This window comes from Chroicocephalus ridibundus, chromosome 4, assembly GCF_963924245.1.
Source record: "Chroicocephalus ridibundus chromosome 4, bChrRid1.1, whole genome shotgun sequence".
Lineage (NCBI taxonomy): Eukaryota > Metazoa > Chordata > Aves > Charadriiformes > Laridae > Chroicocephalus > Chroicocephalus ridibundus.
Window position 1 is genome coordinate 16,961,754 of NC_086287.1, and position 19,435 is coordinate 16,981,188.

At 48.4% G+C, this 19,435-nt stretch overlaps 1 protein-coding gene across 1 annotated transcript in view; it reads left to right on the plus strand.

Annotated features, from left to right (window-relative positions):
- Window positions 1–3,092: 3,092 nt before the first annotated feature.
- Window positions 3,093–19,435, plus strand: part of TMEM86A (transmembrane protein 86A) — a 29,306-nt gene continuing 12,963 nt past the window's right edge. Inside the window, exon 1 of the mRNA XM_063333976.1 lies at window positions 3,093–3,221. Within this exon, the coding sequence (XP_063190046.1) occupies window positions 3,201–3,221 (21 nt within the window). The 5' untranslated portion in view covers window positions 3,093–3,200. The remainder of the gene's footprint in view (window positions 3,222–19,435) is intronic.

Genomic DNA, 19,435 nt, shown 5'->3' on the forward strand with positions numbered 1-19,435 from the left:
TAGATAAAATGTAAAATATTTCTGCTCTATCCAAATTCCTAATTTATACTCCAAGGTGCCCCTAACTAAGATTAAATGTAAAATATTTCTGTTATTTAGATAAAATGTAGATAAAATATAATTCAGATAAAATGTAATTTAGATAAAATGTAAAATGAAATGTAAAACATTTCTGTTCTATCCAAATTCCTAATTTATACTCCAAGGCGTACCTTACTTACAAGGAATTACTTATCATTAATGTAGCATTTATTTTAATAGTGGAAAAATGGATGTCATCCCGTGAATAATCTTGTTAGTCACATGAAATTAATCTAGTATTAAATAAACAACAAGAACAAAAAATGTTCACCTTATATTCAAGTTGCAAAATCTTTGTCACAGGAGCCACATCTTTATTACATACAAATACCATATTTGCCACTAGGACTTCTGAATCTCTATTTTTAAAAGGTTTGTGGAAGGAACTGTCTGGAAATCACATAAGGTCAACCCCCTCCCAAGCAAAACTAATGAGATTGAGTTGCCCAGTGCCTGTTTGAGATGGGAAGGTCAGGACATGCACACAGTTTCCCCTTCACTTCTGATAAATTTCTTCGAGCTTATAACATAGCAAGGAAACCCACTCCCAAGCGTTAATGTATTTTGAATGTCTGCATCAAAGACGCAGAGAAATACCTCATTTGTGAGACCAGGCGAAGTTTCAGCTGCTAACCAGTGGAGACAGACACTGCATTAGAAAAAAGAATGAATGCAAAACTGCATCCATGCTAATATCATCTCCCACTTTTGGAGCAGCAGAGACAATGCCTGAACAAGCCGCTACCCATTGCACTGCCTGGCTCATCACTTAAATAAGGCCAGGATAAGAGTTTGGCTAAGGACCAAGGGGCAGATTTTTTTTTTTGAGGTATTTAAATGCCAAGACATAATCAAGCTCCCAGAAGGATTTTCAAAAGCAATTAGGAACCCAAGTCCTGAGAGTCCATTGGTCCTTCTGAAAATCCCATATGGTATCAAATTATCTGCAGCCTGTGACATCTAAATACCTCTGTATCCTTGTGCTGCTTCCACTAGGGACTGTCCCCCTTGATTTCAGCAGGGCGAAGCCTTCATTGGGAAAAGCTGTGAAATTTCTTCCCGTTCTCTAGTTCATCTAGTTTCTCCGAAAAATGGGAAAACTTATCCTTCTCTTCTTGCCTCATGAAAATGTTACTGCCCTGTGAACTATGCTACCTGAAATTGTACGAACAGCATTCAATCCCCTGGCCACGGCTGCGTGGGTCTTTGCTGTACAAACAACAGTTTGCTTTGATCTGATTGTGGTTTACTTGCCACAGATTTCACTGCAATGCCTCTCCGATCTGATAGTGCAGATTTGCAGTTTCTTTTTTTCAAGTAGAAATCCCTTTTAGATCAGTAAGTGACGCAAATGCTGCAGCATCCATCCCAGTCCCATCGGATGATGATGGGCCAAACGCTGCCCTCTCTCATGTGCCTCTGTCGATATAAATCGGGTTGCCTGTGTGGGATCTCAGGTTGCCTGTGTGGGATCTCGGGACTGCTGCTCATATACATTTCGTCCTCAGAAACATGATACCAATCTATTGCACAAAGACTGCAAAAGAATTGCAGAGATTTTTTTTTTTACTTTATAGAAGAAAATGTTCCCTTGGTGTGATAAATACTGGACATGACTTTTGCTCAGGCTGCAAATAGCAGATTACTTAATCATCTACTATTTAAGTACCTGTTTGTTTTGTTATGAAGTGAAACTTTTGAGCAAGATCATATTACATGTCAAGTGGCTTCCTGCATCCTTAAATATTAATCCTCAAGTAAAAACAGATTGAAGGTAGTCCCAGGGTCACTGTAATAAGCCTGAGCTGCAGCGTCCCACTCTCTAGTATCCCACATTACTTGTTCCCCACCCTGTCTTTTTGCCAACACTAACATTTTTGCAGCCTCTGGATGACCTTGGCAGGAGGATGGGGATGGGGAGGTGAGCTGGGAGGGACCCGATCCTCGGGGGATACGGGGGCCATCACCAGCGGCTGGGAGCAGGAACAGGGCTGGAAAACACAGGGCAGCCCTGCAGGGTCCGCCAAAAGCCTTCGGGTCTTAAGATGGAGGCGATGGAAAGCATTAAGGGGGCAGCTGTGAAAAGAGAGAAGCCCCTTGGAAAGGGAAAAATGGGGAAATGGGGGGTGGTGAGGAGTCAAAGTGGAGCAGAAAGAGTGGAAGGCCATAGGGGTCTCTGCAAGAAATAGGGATGTGAAAGAAAAGGGCAGGAAGAGGAGAGCGGCAGGCAGGATGGCAAGGGAGGAGAGAGGCCGGGGCTGGGGGTGTGCGGGTGCAGGCAGGCGACCAGGCGTGCGGGAGGGAGACGCGGAGACGGGAGAGACCCGAGACAGAGCCAGGGATATGGGGTGTGCTACCCCTCGCCCCGTGCCTGGTACCGCCGGCACCGGCAGCTCTGGGCGGTGCTGGGGCGAAGGACGCGGCCCGGCCCTGCCCTGCCCTGCCCGAGGATGTCCTCGACCCTCCGAGGCGCTGCCGTTGCGGGGCGTTTACCGGCGGGCGGGCGGCGCACCCGGCCGCTGGCACCCCTGGGCGGGCACCCTCGTTTTGCCGAGCGGGCCGACGCTTTCCTCAGCCAAGAGCCCTCCTCGGTAGTGCTGCGGCGGAGAAGGCACCGCGCCCTGCTCCGGCACGGGGTACTGGGTAGCCCGTTTTCGGAAGGGAGCCCCTGCGTCTCCCCCAGGGCCCGGCAACGGGGGCTCGCAAGGACCGGCGCACCCCGCCGCCTCCCCCCGGGGACCCCGCCGGCCGCGTCGCCGCTGCGGCCGCCCCCAGGGAGGGGACGCGGCGCAGGACCCGGCCCCTGCCGGCTGCCCGGCCGCCGCCTTGCCGGGAGGGGGACGGCGCCACTGACGCCGCCGCCGCCGGGGACCGAGCGAACGGCGCCGGGGCCCGGGCCGCGCCTGCCCGCGCTGCCGGCCCTGCCCTGCCCGCCCCGGGGGCGGGGCCGGCGCGGCCCCCCCCATCCCCCCCCCCATCCCCCCCCCCCCGCAGCGCATTCGCCGCGGGGGCCCCCTCTTCTGTGACGTCACCGCTGTCTAAAAAAGCGCCCCGGCGGGCGGGCGGGCGACAGGGCGGGCAGCAGCCGCAGCCGGAGCAGGACGTGCCCCGCCGCCGACATGGTGTCCCCCGTCACCGTGGTGAGTGCGGGCCGCGCGGCGGGCGGGCGGGGGGCAGCGGGACACGCGATCCCTCCCACGGCCGCCCGCCCCGGACGGTACCCCCCTCCCCCCGCCTCCTCCCCTGTCGCCGGTGATCCACAGCCGGTCCCCGAGGCGCTGCCCCCGAGGCGGTGGGTGCTCCCAGCGTTGGCGGAGACCCCCGCGTACCTGGTGCTCACCCCGGCCCTGCGCCGGTGCCGCCCCCGGCAGCTGTTGCTCCAGCGGTGGTTCTGCATCTCTTCCTCCTCTCGTCGTTTATGTTTTTAAGGGAGTCTGTCATCCGCCGGCTTTAGGCAGAAGACGCCCGCTCGGAGCGTCTCTGCTCCAGCTGCCCTGGGCTTGCGCCGTGGCAGCGCCCCGGAGCATCTCCCTGCCCCCGCGGCCTCTCTGCCCTGGCAGGCACCTCTGCCCGACCACCCGGAGGTGGCTTTGCCGTCCAGGTGACGGCTTGGGCCGGCCACCACGCCGGGCAGACCGTGCCATAGGCTGGGCGACCTCCCGCCGAGACCTAGTCGCCCCTGACAAGCCAGTCTGGCACTTGTGCCATGAGATGGGGACGATGTCACCTGCCTGTCTCATGGGGGAGTCATGATGCTTAATTAACATACCCAGGAATAAGGTAGCGACTGGCCGCTGTCCTGTCAATAGGTGACGTGTGGCAGCACAGGTGGATTGACGGCGCAAAACTGGTAACTGAAGTAGCTGTGGCTCACGGCAGGCTGGACCAGCAGTACCAGGTCCTGGCCCTGCAGGTGAAGGGGGGTGTTTGGATGCTGGAAGAAGACAAAATGCTTCCAGCCAGAACAGCAGAGAAGCCACGGTGTTAGACACGCTGCATTGCATGTTCCTCTTTCTAGAAAGTGAGGGATTTGTCTGAATACGCGTGCTATAAGAATAGCTAACTGTTGGTGGGAAAGTTGCCTGGCGCTTCGCTGCGGCACTGAACACCTATTGCTGGTATCCTGGTTCCCTGCGGATCCGTTGTCATCCTGTTTTGAAATATTGTGGTTAATGGCCAGTTCATTGCATTCTCTCTCGCAGGTAGGAATCCTGTCCCTTCCCAGTTCTTAACTCACAAAGCCAGGGTTCAAAACTTTTAAATTGCTTTGCCAGTTCTGCACAGCAGCCTGTATTGTCTGATACTTCAGATGAATTTTCCCCCAGTTATTAACATGTACCTGGTAAGTTCATCAGCAGCGCAGGGGTGATTTTTATCTTTAGAGACAGAGGGAAGTAGCTTGTAAATGATACCATTGTAGTGCCAAAGTATTTTTTTTTCTTTTTAATGCTTTTCAAAAATAGCTAAAAAGGCTTGGTATCTTTGTGCTTCTGTGCTGTAAGCTAAAGTCATCCTTAAGTAGTGCTTTTGGTTACAGTGAATTGTGTACATGTACCTCGGAAGTAAAATCTTAGGCTGGGACAATACCGGAATGGCTCAAAACCTGGCAGAATTTGTTTCATAATCCACAGGAGGCAGCACTTGGCTTTTTAAGGCTAGTGAATCAGGGTGGTCTTGCAGAGTGTATTTCAACTGAGCTTTGAGTGGAGGCAAATGACTAAAGCATGAGTATGTGTTGGGAAGGGTATGCGTAGGCTTTATCTATACCAGATATTACGCTTTAGGAAGGTAATTTGGGAAGGAAAATAAAAAAAAAACCAAACAACTGCTTTCTTCACTTGCCCTTTTGACGTGTAACAAAGCATGTTTCTGCTCTGGCTTCATCCCTGACATATTGACTCTTTGCTTCACGAAAGGCAACTAACGCAGGTGTGAAGCTGCAGAGAGCTGGAGGGACGATGAGACCAGGAGCTGCGACCAGAGCTGCAGCTGTTTACCGTGGCAGTACAGGTGGGAGGGCGTCTCATCCTCCAAAGAGCTCATAAAAAACGAGCTGCAAGCCTTCAGTCTGTTAAGGAGCAGTTCTTTGCACATCACCTTCAGTGGGTTTTCACGTCGCTGTTCCTCCGAAGGAGCACATCGGCCATGCTGTGGTCTGCGAAGGGCAGGCTGGAACAGTGTCGTGCAGCAGCATGTCCTGCCTGGGGGCATGGTGCGGCCCCTGCACAGCTGCTGGCTGGAGCCACAGAGGGGGTGAGAAGCAGGGTGGCTGCACAGCTGGTGGGCTCCCACCGGGAAGTCACTTCCTGAAGGGAGCAGCAGTGGGCAATTGGTTTGGTCACAGCTAGGTGCTGCCCGTTGGGCCCAGGCCTTATCTCAGTACCGCACTGTCTTTTGCTGCATACATAGACCAGGTGTTGACATATGATGGGGGTGCTCTCTGTGGGGGCAGCACCTGAGGCAGACTCAAATTAGCCAGAGGAATTGATTTGTCTACAGCGTATGTCCTCTCCCAATGCACTGCAGCATCAGCCTCGATGGGGAGGACACCAGAAGAGCACAGCCGAGAGTGACATGATTTTGCTTCCCATTTTCAAAGCGATGGCCTTTGTACATAACTGCAGCAGATGGCCCTCGCTACTTACACACAACCTGGTCTCCTGCGTCTCCCCCTCTTTCCTTCTTTAGGCTGCTCTTGTAACAAGAGTCAGAAACCCTGAGCTCCAGGTCTGCTGTACAACTGACACTGGAAGAAACCAGGCAAGGAGGCACGGTCCATGGAGCGGGAGCTCGAGAGAGATGGTGGCTTGGACTGCTTGTTTGCGTGGGCTGCCAGGTGTGCATTGTGGGCTGGGGGGTTTGGCACGTCCACCCGCGTGCAAGGAGAGACCGTGGCATCGTGCAGAGCTAGCCAAGCTGTCGTCTCTGGTGCTGCAGAATTCAGATGTGCTGAGTGGGGAGCATGCCCACAAATAAATGAGTCTGGGGCCAAAATACCTTTTAACATATTGTGCCAGGTCCTCAGCTGGGATAAAGCTCTGGTGTCTCGCTGATGCCAGAGTCTAGACTTGCATGGTGCTGGGCTGGGGCAGAGAAGATGTATTTGTCTGCCGGTCCTGCTCCAGCTGGTGAGCAATGCTCGCTCTGGTTGGAAGTCACCTTGGAGGGAAGCTTTCACTGCTTACTCCGCTAGGCAAGCAGGAGCATCCTGCTTAAAAATTATTCTTCTTGACACTGCTCTGATTAAGAGCTGCTTTTTCTGCATAAAGCTGTGTGGGCTCAGAGCCTGCAATTGGAGAGCAGTATGAATACATGGTGCATTTACTTCATGGATATGTGAGGTTTAATTCCCTTCTTGTTCAGTCATCACTGGTCCCATCTTAATAAAAGTCCTTTCTGAGACTGCCTCGTTAGTGATTTTTGTCTGTTTTTTTTTTTGCTTGTTTGGGTTTTTTTCACTATTGGTTAAGCAGTTTTTAGCATGAGCTTGTGGGAGATAGACCTTGCCCTGAGGACCTCTCTGCCCAGCAGGCACCATGATTGCAAGGGGCTACAAATGTGCAGGAGATGAGCCTGGAGACATACAGTCACTCTGGCATTTACATAATGCTCCTCGCTCAAAGGGACCTTATTTTTCCCCTAAAGTTAGGGCTAAACTTAGGATAGGGCTTCACACCACCTTGCGGAAAACCTGTTTGGGAAACATAAAGACATTAATTGGCTGAGAATAGGTCTCTTTTGGGGGGCAGCTATAGATGATACTGGTGTGTATTTTGGAGCAAGATAAACTATGGGCTCTCATCCTTACAGCACCCCGCTCCATACCTGATTTTTACGTAGCCTAGCACAGTCCTATATGTGGGAAGGAGGTGAAACTCCCTGTGTGGGACAGATTTTTGCTCAGAAGCCATATATTAACAATCTCCATCCCTTCCCTTTTGTCCTCTGATGTATTGGCATCTTTAAATGGAGATAGCTGAGTTAGGGAAGAATACGTTGTTTTGGCTGCATCAAGCAAAGCTCTTTCCCCCCTAGATGGGAAGCAGCCAGCAACCCTCCCAGGAACAGCCCCTGTCCACCTTCTGGGTAGATGCAGGATGTCGCTGTGGGGGACTGTGAAGGTCACTTACAAAAAGCAGGCAAAAACCCTGAAAGGTATGATCTGAAAAGGTAATAAAGAGTAACAAATATTTAATAGGGCTGGAGAATTGGGTGGGTGTCATTTGAATTTCTGAGGAGGGGCCAAATCACACTGATCCAGATGAATATAGAAACCTGATGTAAATACGTTGCTTAGAGACTCTGTGCTATGGACAATTGTAGCAGTAGTAGGTCTAAGCATAGTTTTAAAGGTTTATTATTAGAAAGTGTGCTCCATAATCCTCAAACTGCTGTTGAAAACAAGAAAGCCAGATCACACTTGGAACTGTTTCAGCCTTTGCTTCTTAAATAGAGGATATATTATTTCTGCATTAATGAATAAAGTGTTAGCAACCATCTAAGTCAGAAGTAACTCTTACGGTAGAGAAGTTAATTTTACTTGTTCTCTTTGTTTATACCCAGCATTGTTGCTTTCATTGTAATTTCCCCCATTACTTAAATACATAATAAATCGGGATTTTATTACGCAGGAGGCTTGTAAACATGCACATTTATATACCACATAGACAATTATGGAAATATGGCATTTGTATAAAAACCAAACCAATTTAAATGAATTATAGAAAAGCTTTCTAAACATCTGAACTCAATGAAGTAAGGGAGGGAATCATCTCCTTAGGTAAGCTTAGCAAGATCTTAGTAGCATTTATGTCAGTCACACCTTCTGGGGAAAGGCTAAAAGCTTTGCTCCTCCTGAGCAAAAAGCTGTGCTGATTTATGCCAGCTAGAGCCCAGGCATAGTGTTACATGCCACGATTTATTTTTTCAGACTGAACTTGCGCATTCTTCCTATGACATTGACATTCTTTGCTGTAGCTGTTGCTATGAGAGGGTGGGTTTAGATAAGGGCAACTGAAGTTGGAGGCTAGAAAGTGCGGGCTTCTCTCATGCTCTTCCCATTCCCAGAGTGGCTGCATTAAGCAGTTAGTGCTGATCACTGCTGCAGGCAGTGCTGTAGATTAAAGGCTTCATTAACTCAAGTATATCACTCAAGTCACACGCGTCTGTTGTTCAAAGTGTGCTTTGTGCATTAAGATTATGGGTCCAGTTCAGAAGCCTGTACTTACACATAATTCCTCTGAATGGTCAGAGATTCATTTCGTCCGTTCTCTTTTCCTGTTCAAGTATCTATATCCAAAATACACTAAGTGCGATAGAAGAGCCAAAGTTATCTTTCTCTGTGGGTAACTGCATAATACTACGGAAATAATAACACCAGTGAAATTAGACTCTTAGAAAAAGATGGCATCTGGAACCCGACTTCTGCTAGCATGTGCAAACTCTGGAACAGCAAAAAGATTATTAGTTACATAACTCCCTTCCCTCCCGGAGGCCTAAGTGGCTATTATATTAGCACCTAATTTTCCTACTGCCCTTCGGGTCACACAATGCCCAGCAGATTTGTCATTACAATAGAGATGGAGGTTTTGCTTACTGCAACATGCCCAAAATAAAGGTGATGGTTATTGCTTCTTCTAGACCACTTGTGCCCTTCCTATATCCATATCTTATACTGCCATAATCTAAATAGCATTTTAAACTAATGGCAGGTTTCTACATGACAAGTGTGTCAGTCTGGAGCATCCCTCCATGTAAAGCTGAGCGTGAACAAGTATCCAGGTGACATGGAGCAGAAAGCTGTGTCTAGGAGATGATTACACACCACCAGAGCTGAAAGGTGGTAGGTGGGCTGGGCAAGAGCTTTCCTGGAAGATTTCAAAATGTGCTGGGGTGGGAAGGATTTCAGATACCTGCGGAGAGCCTGAGGGCTCACGCTGCAGACTCTCACCCAGAATTGCACAGGGTGCAGTTCCTCTCTAGGTGCAACTTGTGTCTTGTGTTAATTTAACATTGCAGGCTGCCTCTTGTATTGCAAATCTGACTGTTAATGAGGATGGTGGTTGTTTTGATTCACCTTGCTGTGAGCTTATGGAAATGCCTTGTTTCTACCAGCGGGCTACATTTTCTCCCAAAACCTAATTTGTATAGATTACTCTAAATCATACACTTTCCAAAACTGAGGGGAGATGACACAAGTCATGTTACTGAATTGGCCTTGGGACTTTTGCCAAGTTTGAATGGTGAAGTTCCATTTTTTGCCCTTCATCAGACACCAGCTTTGGAGACAGATATGGCACCAGCTGGCATCAGACATTAAATTTCCAATTATGTATTAAAATGAGTGCATTTCTGCTAGTGGCAAGTAGCCTCTGATCGAATCATTGCTTGAGATTGAGGGTAAATTTGAAGTTAAGGAAGCTGCACATTTTTCAGCACATACTAGATGCGCAGGGCAGATCCTCAGCCTTATATGAGATATTTTGTCTCCCATGGCTTTGTCTCCAGCAGAAGTGGGCTTGTGCCAGCTGAGAGCCTGTGACCATAGCTGGGCTGCCATATCCCTATTTGCTTGTTGGGTTGTTTGGATAGCAGTGCTGACTTGTGCTCCATTGCAAGAGAAACTAAGCAAGTTGCATGGCTTTTCCCTGCAACCATGATATAAAAGGAGTGTGATGACAAGTTTATCACTTAATTGATGTTTGTGAAGTTTCCACTTGGCTAATGTCCCTAGGCATGGTCCGCATTTGTATATGCAGCCCGATTACAGCAGGGATTTTGCAAGTGAAACCCTTGATGTATTAGTGTAAATGCTGGGAGCGCGTGGGTTAGTGTTTGCACAGGTTAATGTTTGCACCTGCCCACCCCACATCTGTTGAGATTGGCTGGTAAAGTCCAGTTTATCTTCATGCAGTTTGTGTCTGATACTGACTTGCCCAGGTCACGACATCTTGGCACAAGAATAGATATTGGAAATAAAATCTGTGACTCCACTGTCATATTTTGACCTTACCTCCTCCTATCTCTTAAAGCATATTGGTTCCATGATAACATGAGGAGGGCTGCTGCTTTTTTTACAAGGTACCAGAGTGACACCTCTCTAAATACACATCTTTATTGGAGTACTTTGCTATTTTCCTTTCTAAATTTCTTTAACATCAGTGTTGCACGAGCTTTCAGCCTGCAGGACATGATACACAGGTAGAACACTTCATTCAGCTTTCCATTAGGCACAAGACAAGCTGAGCTGTCCCTCCTGGGTTTCCCAGCACAGCCCTGCTTGCTTTTGCCAGATTTTGGTGACCTTACTGCAGCCCCTTGCGAGGATTCGTACAGCGAAAGTCTCTTGCATAGAGCTGCCAGCTTTCCCAGACACTGGAAGCTGCCTTCCCCTCCTCTCTCTGTTCTGCCTTCCTGTTGCCTTTGCAAAAACCTCACCTGCCAGGTGTATATGAATCTGGTGTGTGGCCAGAAAGGTGAGCCACAAAAGTGCTTTTAGGGTGCTGGAGGCGGTTTCACCCTTGGCACGTCTTTGGGAATGGCTGGTAGGGCTAGTACAGCCTGGCATGTGCCATCTGCCTTCTCTGTTACTCTAATGGCTCTTTAGCTGTTATTGTAAGGGGCTGTGACAGCACCAATGCCTGCAATGTGCTTCGTTTAGACCTGCACAGGCCCACAGATCGTGGGTAAAATGAGGTCGTCTCTGCTGAAGAAATTGCTTTTGGATGGAAGGCCTCCGTTTCCTCCCAAATACCAGTCCCTACTGGCAAAGCAGCATGTGGCAGGGAAGAGCTTTGCTAAGTGCCTGTTTCCCCTGAGTGCCCAGTCGTCCAGCGATGGGGTGGCTGTGGCCCTCCAACAAGTACATAAACGTTGAGGTGGGTTGTGGGGTGCAAATAAGGCTGGAAATGGAGAGTGAAGGCCAAAGATGGATTTCAGCTCTAGGGACAAATTACTCAGTGTGCAGACCCCTCACTGCTGTTACATAGAGGCTTAGCCTGCCCTTGGTGCTTACAAGGAAAGAACTGATGGTTCTTCCTGGGGCATTTTGTTTTGGGTCTGCACCCATCTCAGAGAGACTGGAGAGAGGCCCCAGTCTTGCCCCACAGCTTGTGGGGCAGATGTCAGTGTGTGGCACTTGTCTGCAGCAACGACCCTTGCAGGGGGTGCTGCTTTCTGCTGTGGCCGTGTCCCCCACAGCCAGCATGCTGGGCTTACCCAGCCCCTCCAAGGTAATGCTTAGAGCAACGTAAAAACTGACACTACTTTTTCCTGGGTAAAAGAAATCTGCATTCTCTTTCACAGAAGAGTGTGATATAAATAATGACAAGTCTCCTGAGAATGTGTGCTTGTAGCCTGGAAACCATCCCCGGGGTGAGTTGAGACTTTTCCATAAGCAGTAGAAATTTTTTATCTGGATTTTGGTGTGACAAGCCAAATAATTGCCCCTTCCCATGCTGAGAGGAATTGCCTGGGACAGCCACTGACTGCGCGTCCCAGGGTGCTGGCTGGCTCCTGAAGCTCCCTGTGGCTTCACAGCATCCCCCTGAGGTCCTGGGCAGCACTAGGGGATGCAGCCCCACCTGACCTCCCTCACCGAGGAAGGGTACATGCCCTTGCAGTGGCAGCACTGCAGCTCTGATAAGCAAAGTGAAAAGACAAATCTATTGTGGTACAGGTTTTTACACATCTGCAAGGGGTTCTTTTGTGAGTGTTACACCAGAGGAAATGTTCAGAGAGGTTTGCTTTCTGCTACACAAAAAGGAAGATTGTGAATCCCAGGAGGAAAATGCAGTCTTTGCTCTGAGATAAGATGCTGGCAGGCAAATGCTATTTTTTTGCTTTCATTTCTGAGAGACAGTGGACTACCCTGAAAGCTTTAGTCTGTGACAGCTCCTTCGGCCCTGCAGAGACATTTGAATTCTTGATTGGTTTAACAATGTTGGTCATTGGCAATGGTACGTTGCTGACGGCACTCAGAAGGCAATCTCCAAAACTGCTGACAGCTATAGGATTGCTACAGATGTGGAGTCCATTATTACCACTGCAGGTTCAAAAAAGGTTTTTAAGATAGCCCTGCTTGTGGTCCTGTGCCAGTCTGGTAGACAGGACAGATGAAAAAAGCAAACCCAACCCAACCCAAAAAAACCCTAGCAAAACAACATACATCCAAGCAGAGTCTTCAGTTCAGGGTGAAAAGTGTTTGTCTGTAATTTGAGTTTTATAAGTTAACACCTGCTGAAGAAAGGCTTTGCCCTGTTGAAGGCTTCCGTGAGGTCCTAGGAAGCTAAGGGCAGATACTCAAGTGACTTTCTAAAGTATTGGCTACTGTAGCAGTATCTCACTTTGTCTGGTATCAGGGTTCCCTGCTGATAACAATAGGTCCTGCATAGCGGAGGCAGGTCCCAGACATGCTGTGGCACAGCTTGTTGACCACAGTTAGCCAAGCTAACCCGATTTCTTCTATTCAGTAGAGGAGATACCTTTATGGATGCTATAACTTCCTTAATTACTGGAGAGAGCACTGTGGTCCGGTGTCTCAAGGTAGCTTTGGGCAATGTCGTGGTGAGAAAGGCAAGGATCAGGAGTGGGCTTCTGATGCAACACAGGGCACAGGCAGTGCCCTGATGCGGTGGGGATTATTTCCTTGGCTCCAGAACTACCCGCCTGTACTTCAGGCTGTTATGGGACCATTCCCTCACATTTCTAAGGCCTCCTACAGGAATCTGTTGAAGGCAAGACTCCAGTTTCCTATTTGTGGCTTTTCCCCACACTATTTTATGTTCCAGGTGTTTGCAGATGCATTTTTTTAACTTGTGGGTATATCAGCAGAGAGCTGCAATGTCTAAGGGCTCCCAGATTACATTGGCGGCTGAGCCAAACTGGCCTCATCAGCAGATCTGTGAGCACAGTCAGTGTAACACTCAGCACCTCGTGTTTTTTAATTTCTTCATTAAGCAAGACAAGACAGGACTGTTGTTGTATTCGTATTGCAGTTTTGCTAATGCGGGCTTTGCTACATCTATGTGAGTGGCAGCTGGGGTCCTCCTGCCTTAACTTGGGAAGGGACAGAAGCAAAGGCTGCCTGCCACCTTTGTTAACGGCTCATCTTCCTCCCTGACGACTGCACAAGAATTAATGGTTGCAGCTGTTTTGTTGCCCTCTGGAGAAGGCCACAAAGCTTATCTAATGCCTGTCTTTTACCTTCTTGATCCATTTATTTAAATACGCTTCATACAGTGTGTGTTCAGTGCAGTTTTCTGCTAAAAACTATCCTTGAAAATCCCCTCCAGAAATTTACTCCCATACAACAGCTGATAGGCGGTTTTGGTGGTAGATCACAACATGGCTAACCTAAAGCACTGGGTAGCACAGACTTCTCTTGAGCAGTGTCTTCACCTTGGGACAGACAGCAGCCTGTGGTGGAGAAATCACACTCCGGAGAGCAAACATCAGGAAAGAGACCTTTGCAACAGCCGCGTCTGCAGTGTGGCATGGCTGGCACTCCCACCACATGATGAGCCTTGCTCATGTTCTCCCCAGCTGGCTCAGTACAGAACGTCCCGTTCTCGACGCTTGCCTTCTGCCGCTCAGCTGGGTGGCCGTGCCGTGTCCTCCCTGTGCTGAGGCGTGCTGCCGCGCTGCAGGGATTTGAGCTGTGGCTTTCCCTGGGAGAGGCTGGTGCAGGCAAACATTGCATTGCTGCCAGCCAGCTGCGGGGAACTGCCGCTCCAAATTTCCTCCCTTCTTTCCACATCTTGGGGGGAAGACACTCATCTGGAAGATTTTAACCTCAGTGCTGATAGGTTTTCATCCCTCCCATGGTTAATCCAGAGATTAGGTTGAATGTTGATGTAACTGCAAGTCGGGCAGAATTTTGTCGTGGAAATGAAACTTTTTGTTGTGGTTCCCATTTCTGCGTGCAGCTGCGTGTGAAGCAGCCCAGCCCTCCACAGGGGCCCTTGTTAAATGCCAGTTTGATTAATCCTCACCCACTGCCTGCTCCCCCTTGCTTCCACCAAAGGGTGATTTTTCTGATGCCAAGAACTTGTGCAGCAATATATCTGAGTTCACCACCCAAGGACTGTGAGGGCCTGTGCCAAATTTTTAATTGTATTTTTCTGGCAAAGAGCCATAGCTTGGTCTTAAGAAAAAGAAGTATTTCTAGCTCTCAATTCTGTGTCAGTCCATTGTGGAGTAAAGCTGTGAAGTGCACCTGGAGCTTACTTTGCTTAATTGGAGAGAGTAAGAGAGTACGCAGGCTGCTGGGGTAGAGGGAAGGATGAAAGAAGCCAACAAACCAGCCCTATTTTGCAGGAGGAGTTGAAGAGAACCTGGGGGTTGAATAGTTGCCTTGACCCACTACTGCTTCCACATGTGGCTCAGCTGGGAGGATGGTCCTTTTGCAGGTGGGAAGCATTCAGGCTGAGCTGTGTTACTTCTGGCTTGCACTGAATGATGTAGGCTCTCCTGTCAGACAAAACCATGATTTTTTGGCCACTCAGGAACAGGTCTGGCTGGACAGCCGATCACGAGCTGAGTTTCACTGCATTACTCTTGCTGGAGAAATGGAGGCCCTGAGTTGTGCTGGGGAGTGCCAGTAGCTGCAATAAAACACCACAAGGCCTGGCAAAACTCATTGCATGGCATAAGCGTAATGGAGACAGGATTATCAGCACACACATTCTCCCAAAGGCAAATCACGTACCATCTTCTGGGTGATTTATTAGCTATTCTACAAGCTCATTTTAGATGGAGCCTCTATGGTCTTGTCTCCACTTGAGGAGAGGAGGGTTTATCAATCACCCTGAATTTCCTGCAGCATGTGGAGCCTGTTTGGAGCCATCTGCCTTGGATGCCTGGCCCATGGCACCTCCAACACAAACATAAACCCTCTTATTAATTGCACAAATATGTTGCACCAACAGAGTATTTCAGGCAGGTTGATTGGCTGGTTCAGTAACTCTTCACTACTCTCCGTAAACAAGCACTTTTTCTCAGAATTTTATTTGTGAACAACTTGGGGCATGTATGAGCCAGTGCCGTCCTTGACAAAAGGCAATTTGTTCTCCCCCAGGAGCGTGTTTGCTTCTGCAGGAGAGCAGAGTTGGAGGTGAAGTGCTTTGGACTCACCTACACTCAGCAGAGCATACCAGTTAGGGCTGTCCCCGCCAGCCCTAATAGTTCAGCAACGTTGTGGAGTCAAAAGTGCCGACTGGATGGCCCCTTTACATCTCATCTGTCTCCTCCTCGCTCACCTCTGCAAGCCACCCAGGAGAGATGCAGAGCTGTGCAGCCAAAGTGCCCGCTGGGGCCTTTGCTCTGTGCCCAGGTGAGGCCGTTGTGACGGCCTCTCTGTCCACCCAGGACAGGGAAGATGTAAATGGTGAATCTGAGTACCGAACAGCTGAATCTTCCATATTATACACACATCTGCCCCCCTGACTAAAAATTCCCTCTTTTATATTAGTTTCAGTGAGTACACATGCAGAAGGCTTGATGCTGCACCATCTGAGCAAAGGTGGGAACCTGCAAGCAAGCCCCCAGGAGGATGGCAGCTTTGCAGTCAGCTTATGCAGGTTGATGGCCAGGAATTGCCCAGAACTGCTGCGTTCCTCCTGGGTTCAGCAAGAGATGATGGATTGTTGAATCTGGGTGAAAACTGGCTGCCTCTGGATAGGATCTGTGCACACAGAGGCTTCTCCTTAACCATTTTGGTTAAGCACAAAGATGGGGTTTCCATAGGCTCAGCCTGATGGGGAATTGTGTTGGTTCACTGCTGCTCTGTAGATGAGAACCTGTTGCACATACACATACTTTGCCCTAACTTTGGTCCATCCCCAGGCTGAAGCAGCTCTCCCTCTGTGACTCAGATCGCACAGAGGATCATCAGTGCCTTGCAAAGAGCCACACGTTCTGGGGAATGAGAAACACGAGCCATGGGCTTGCAGTGGCAGCATAATACATGGCAACAAAAGTCACATAAATATTTATTGGTGTACAACTGGGGGTAAGAGCTATTGTCACAGTAGGGCAAAACCAAGGCAGGATCCACAATGCAGGATGCCAAAAGCCAGGAGAAACAGCTCAGCCATGGATACACAAAATGGTACTTGGCCAGCCAAAGCCGCCAGGAGGGCTGGGTGGAGGACAACAGCCCAGTTTTTTTTGGCCAGTGCGCAGAGTCAAGCTCAAGTGTTGCTCAGTGGAATAGCTGGGGTATTATTTTTAAACACTTTTCCTGGAAAGCAGCGTTTTACAGCCCAATGGGCGTGTGCCATATCCCCACAGCAGGTTGGCACACAGCTGGTGTCTGGAAGAGGCTATATACTCATTTTCTGTTCAGGCTGATTTTGGGGACTTGTGGAGAGAAGAGCGTTATTTGTTACTCCACGTTGTTTCCTGGGACCAGTGCAAGGCTTAGGAACAGTGAACTTCGTCCAACCTTAGCATTTCAAAGCAACAAGCATCTGACATTCTTCTATACCTCAGAAGCAAGATGTCTCCCTCACGGTGGCAGCTGGATTTTGTTCATCCCACTTGTAATGTAGATACAGACAACTGACTCCAAAATGCTAAAGAAAATCAGAGCGCTGTCTTACAGATGTAGCTGTTTCGCTGTGGATGCAGCTGATTCTGGCATAGAGCAGCTAGCTGCACGTTTTTTGGCTCAGTTATGTGCCTGGAGCAGTCAGAACAGGCTGTGTGTGCTGCTGAGGAGCAGCACAGGTGTTCTCCACGTCATACCCTGTGGTGAATATTGGTTTATACAGACATGAATCATGAGCATCTGCTAGTGCTGCATAGCCGCAAGGTGCAAGAAGAGATCATCCAGCAGGGACCCCCGGGCTCTTGGGGAGTAACCAATCACTAATTTGCAGATATAGCTTAGGAACTGTTGTATGAAGCTTTTGGTCATCTTTGTGTACTACATCTTGTATTTTGCACATTGGGAACTTTTTGTCAGTCCTTATTACCCAGAGTTACTTATTCAGGTCTGTCACTTCTCCTGTGTTTCTTCATTGGCTAGCCTAAGCTCTCAAGGCGTCTTACACCAATACCAAATCACAGCATGGTTGGAATACTTGTGTGATGGTGTCATGTGTTCACTGTTGAACAACAGCAACAAGGAAATGAGCAATATGGAGCAGAATGAGAACAGACAAAACAAGGAGAGATACTGTGAACCTATAAATCTGTAGCAGGGAGGTGGACGTCCATGCCCTGAGCCTCCAGAGCACTGCACGTGCCAATACCATGTTCTGTTTGAAGATCACAGAATCACAGAATGGTTGCAGTTGGAAGGGACCTCTGGAGATATGGTCCAAAATCTCTTGGTGAGAGCCAGGACACAACTTGCTCCTAGTCTGCCTAAGTCTTGGAGGGTTTAATTGGATTTGGTTGGGTACAGATAATTTAATAAATAATACTTTCACTGTAATTCCACAATTACAGAGACAGTGGCTTTACAGCAATTTGAATTAATTTTTAAAGACTCTAAGTGACTTAGTAGTCATAGCACTTGAGAAAATGTCCTAACATTTAGAAAAAGGTGTCTAAAGTATAGAGAAAATGTCTTCAGTTTAGAAATTCAAAACGTGGAAATACTGCCTTCACAGAATCACAGAATCGTAGGGTTGGAAGGGACCTCTGGAGATCATCTAGTCCAACCCCCCTACCACAGCAGGGTCACCCAGAGCAGGTTGCACAGGAACGCGTCCAGGCGGGTTTTCAATGTCTCCAGAGTTGGAGACTCCACCACCTCTCTGGGCAGCCTGTTCTAGTGCTCTGCCACCCTCAAAGTAAAGGAGTTCCTCCTCATGTTTAGGTGGAACTTCCTGTGCTCAACTTTGTGCCCATTACCTCTTGTCCTGTTGCCGGGCACCACTGAAAAGATCCTGGCCTCATCCTCCTGACACCCACCCTTTATGTATTTATAAGTGTTGTCTTTGTATTCAAGATGTTTTCTGTATTGCATTTCAGCATAGAGTAAATTAGCAATGGAAGAAGAAATGGGAAAAAATATGTGTTAGAATTTGTAACAAAACGGCAAAACCCATCTAAAAGCCACGACAATCACATACATGAGCAAAAAAGATCTTGCCACCTGCATCAAGTGCTTCCTTTTCCAACATCACGGCACAGTCCCATCTCACATTCCATCTCTGAGACACAGGTGCAAAGGAGATGGCTGGTTTGATGCAATTTTTCCGTGCAGCCAAGAAATAATGTTCCCTTCCCTGAGGTACAGGCAAGTCCAGTCATGGATTATATGCTTGGCTTTCCTCAAGCCGCAGCCTCCACTCGTGTTAGTACACGGTTTCCCAATACCAGCCTTGACTTGTTTTCCAGGTGGCAAGTTGCCCCATCACCTCTTCCCAAGCCTCCACCACATGTCCAAACAGAGGGCAATCCCCCAGCCTCACCCTCTGGTCACCTCAGTTTTTCTTGGGAGTCTTCTTCCAACTATTTCCAGTGCCACACCGTCCCAGCAGGATGTGCTGCCCAGCTCTCAGCTGCGCAGGTACTTCTGTCTTAGCAAGTGGTGTCCCTCATGGGGCACTCATTTTGGTCAGAGCCATGACAGGGGCTGCACTGAGCTGCAGCATTCAGGAATGGGCAACGGCATGTTTGGAAAGAACTCATTTGAAGTACACTTGTAGAAAAAGCGTAAAGGAATAAAGTGTTAATGATGAGAAGCCTCTGCCCCTTCTGGACATACGAGGTTATTCTTATATGAGGACTCTGTAACCCTGTAAATTCCTGAGTTATGGGTGAGTAACTGAGACTGGAATCTGACCCCTTATGTCTTAAAAATTCTTAATTATTATTAGGATGGAAATAATACAAACCATTATTTTAAAAGAATGCTGCCTGGGCTTGGAAAATTCACATTCAAATAGTAAGAAATAGTAATTTTAAGTTTACCAAGCAAACATAATCTTTCTGCACAAATCTTATATTCAGTAAGGCAAGGTTCCTGGGGAAAATGACAAGTGTAATTAAAACCTGTCTCGTCATGCATGCACACAGGGGAGGGCACGCTGTGACTGTAATGGTAACTGCTCCTAGCAGGTGTTTTTCTTTTAATATGAGGTATTAAATAAAACTTCCTGTGTTTATTAACCCAAATACTCTCATGTATGCTTCTAACAGTGCCTCTGTGTTGTGTTGCAAACAAGGCCGAACTTGAACTATATCTTTTAGCATAAACTTTTGTCTTCAGGGATACAAAACTACCTACCTTAGCTGAGACTGTTACAGGGAACTGGAGCGCTGTTGATGCTGCAAATTCTTCTGCACTTTGTAGCTCTGGAGATTGTTAGTTTTCCATGCTAAAGATCTTGGGCTTGTT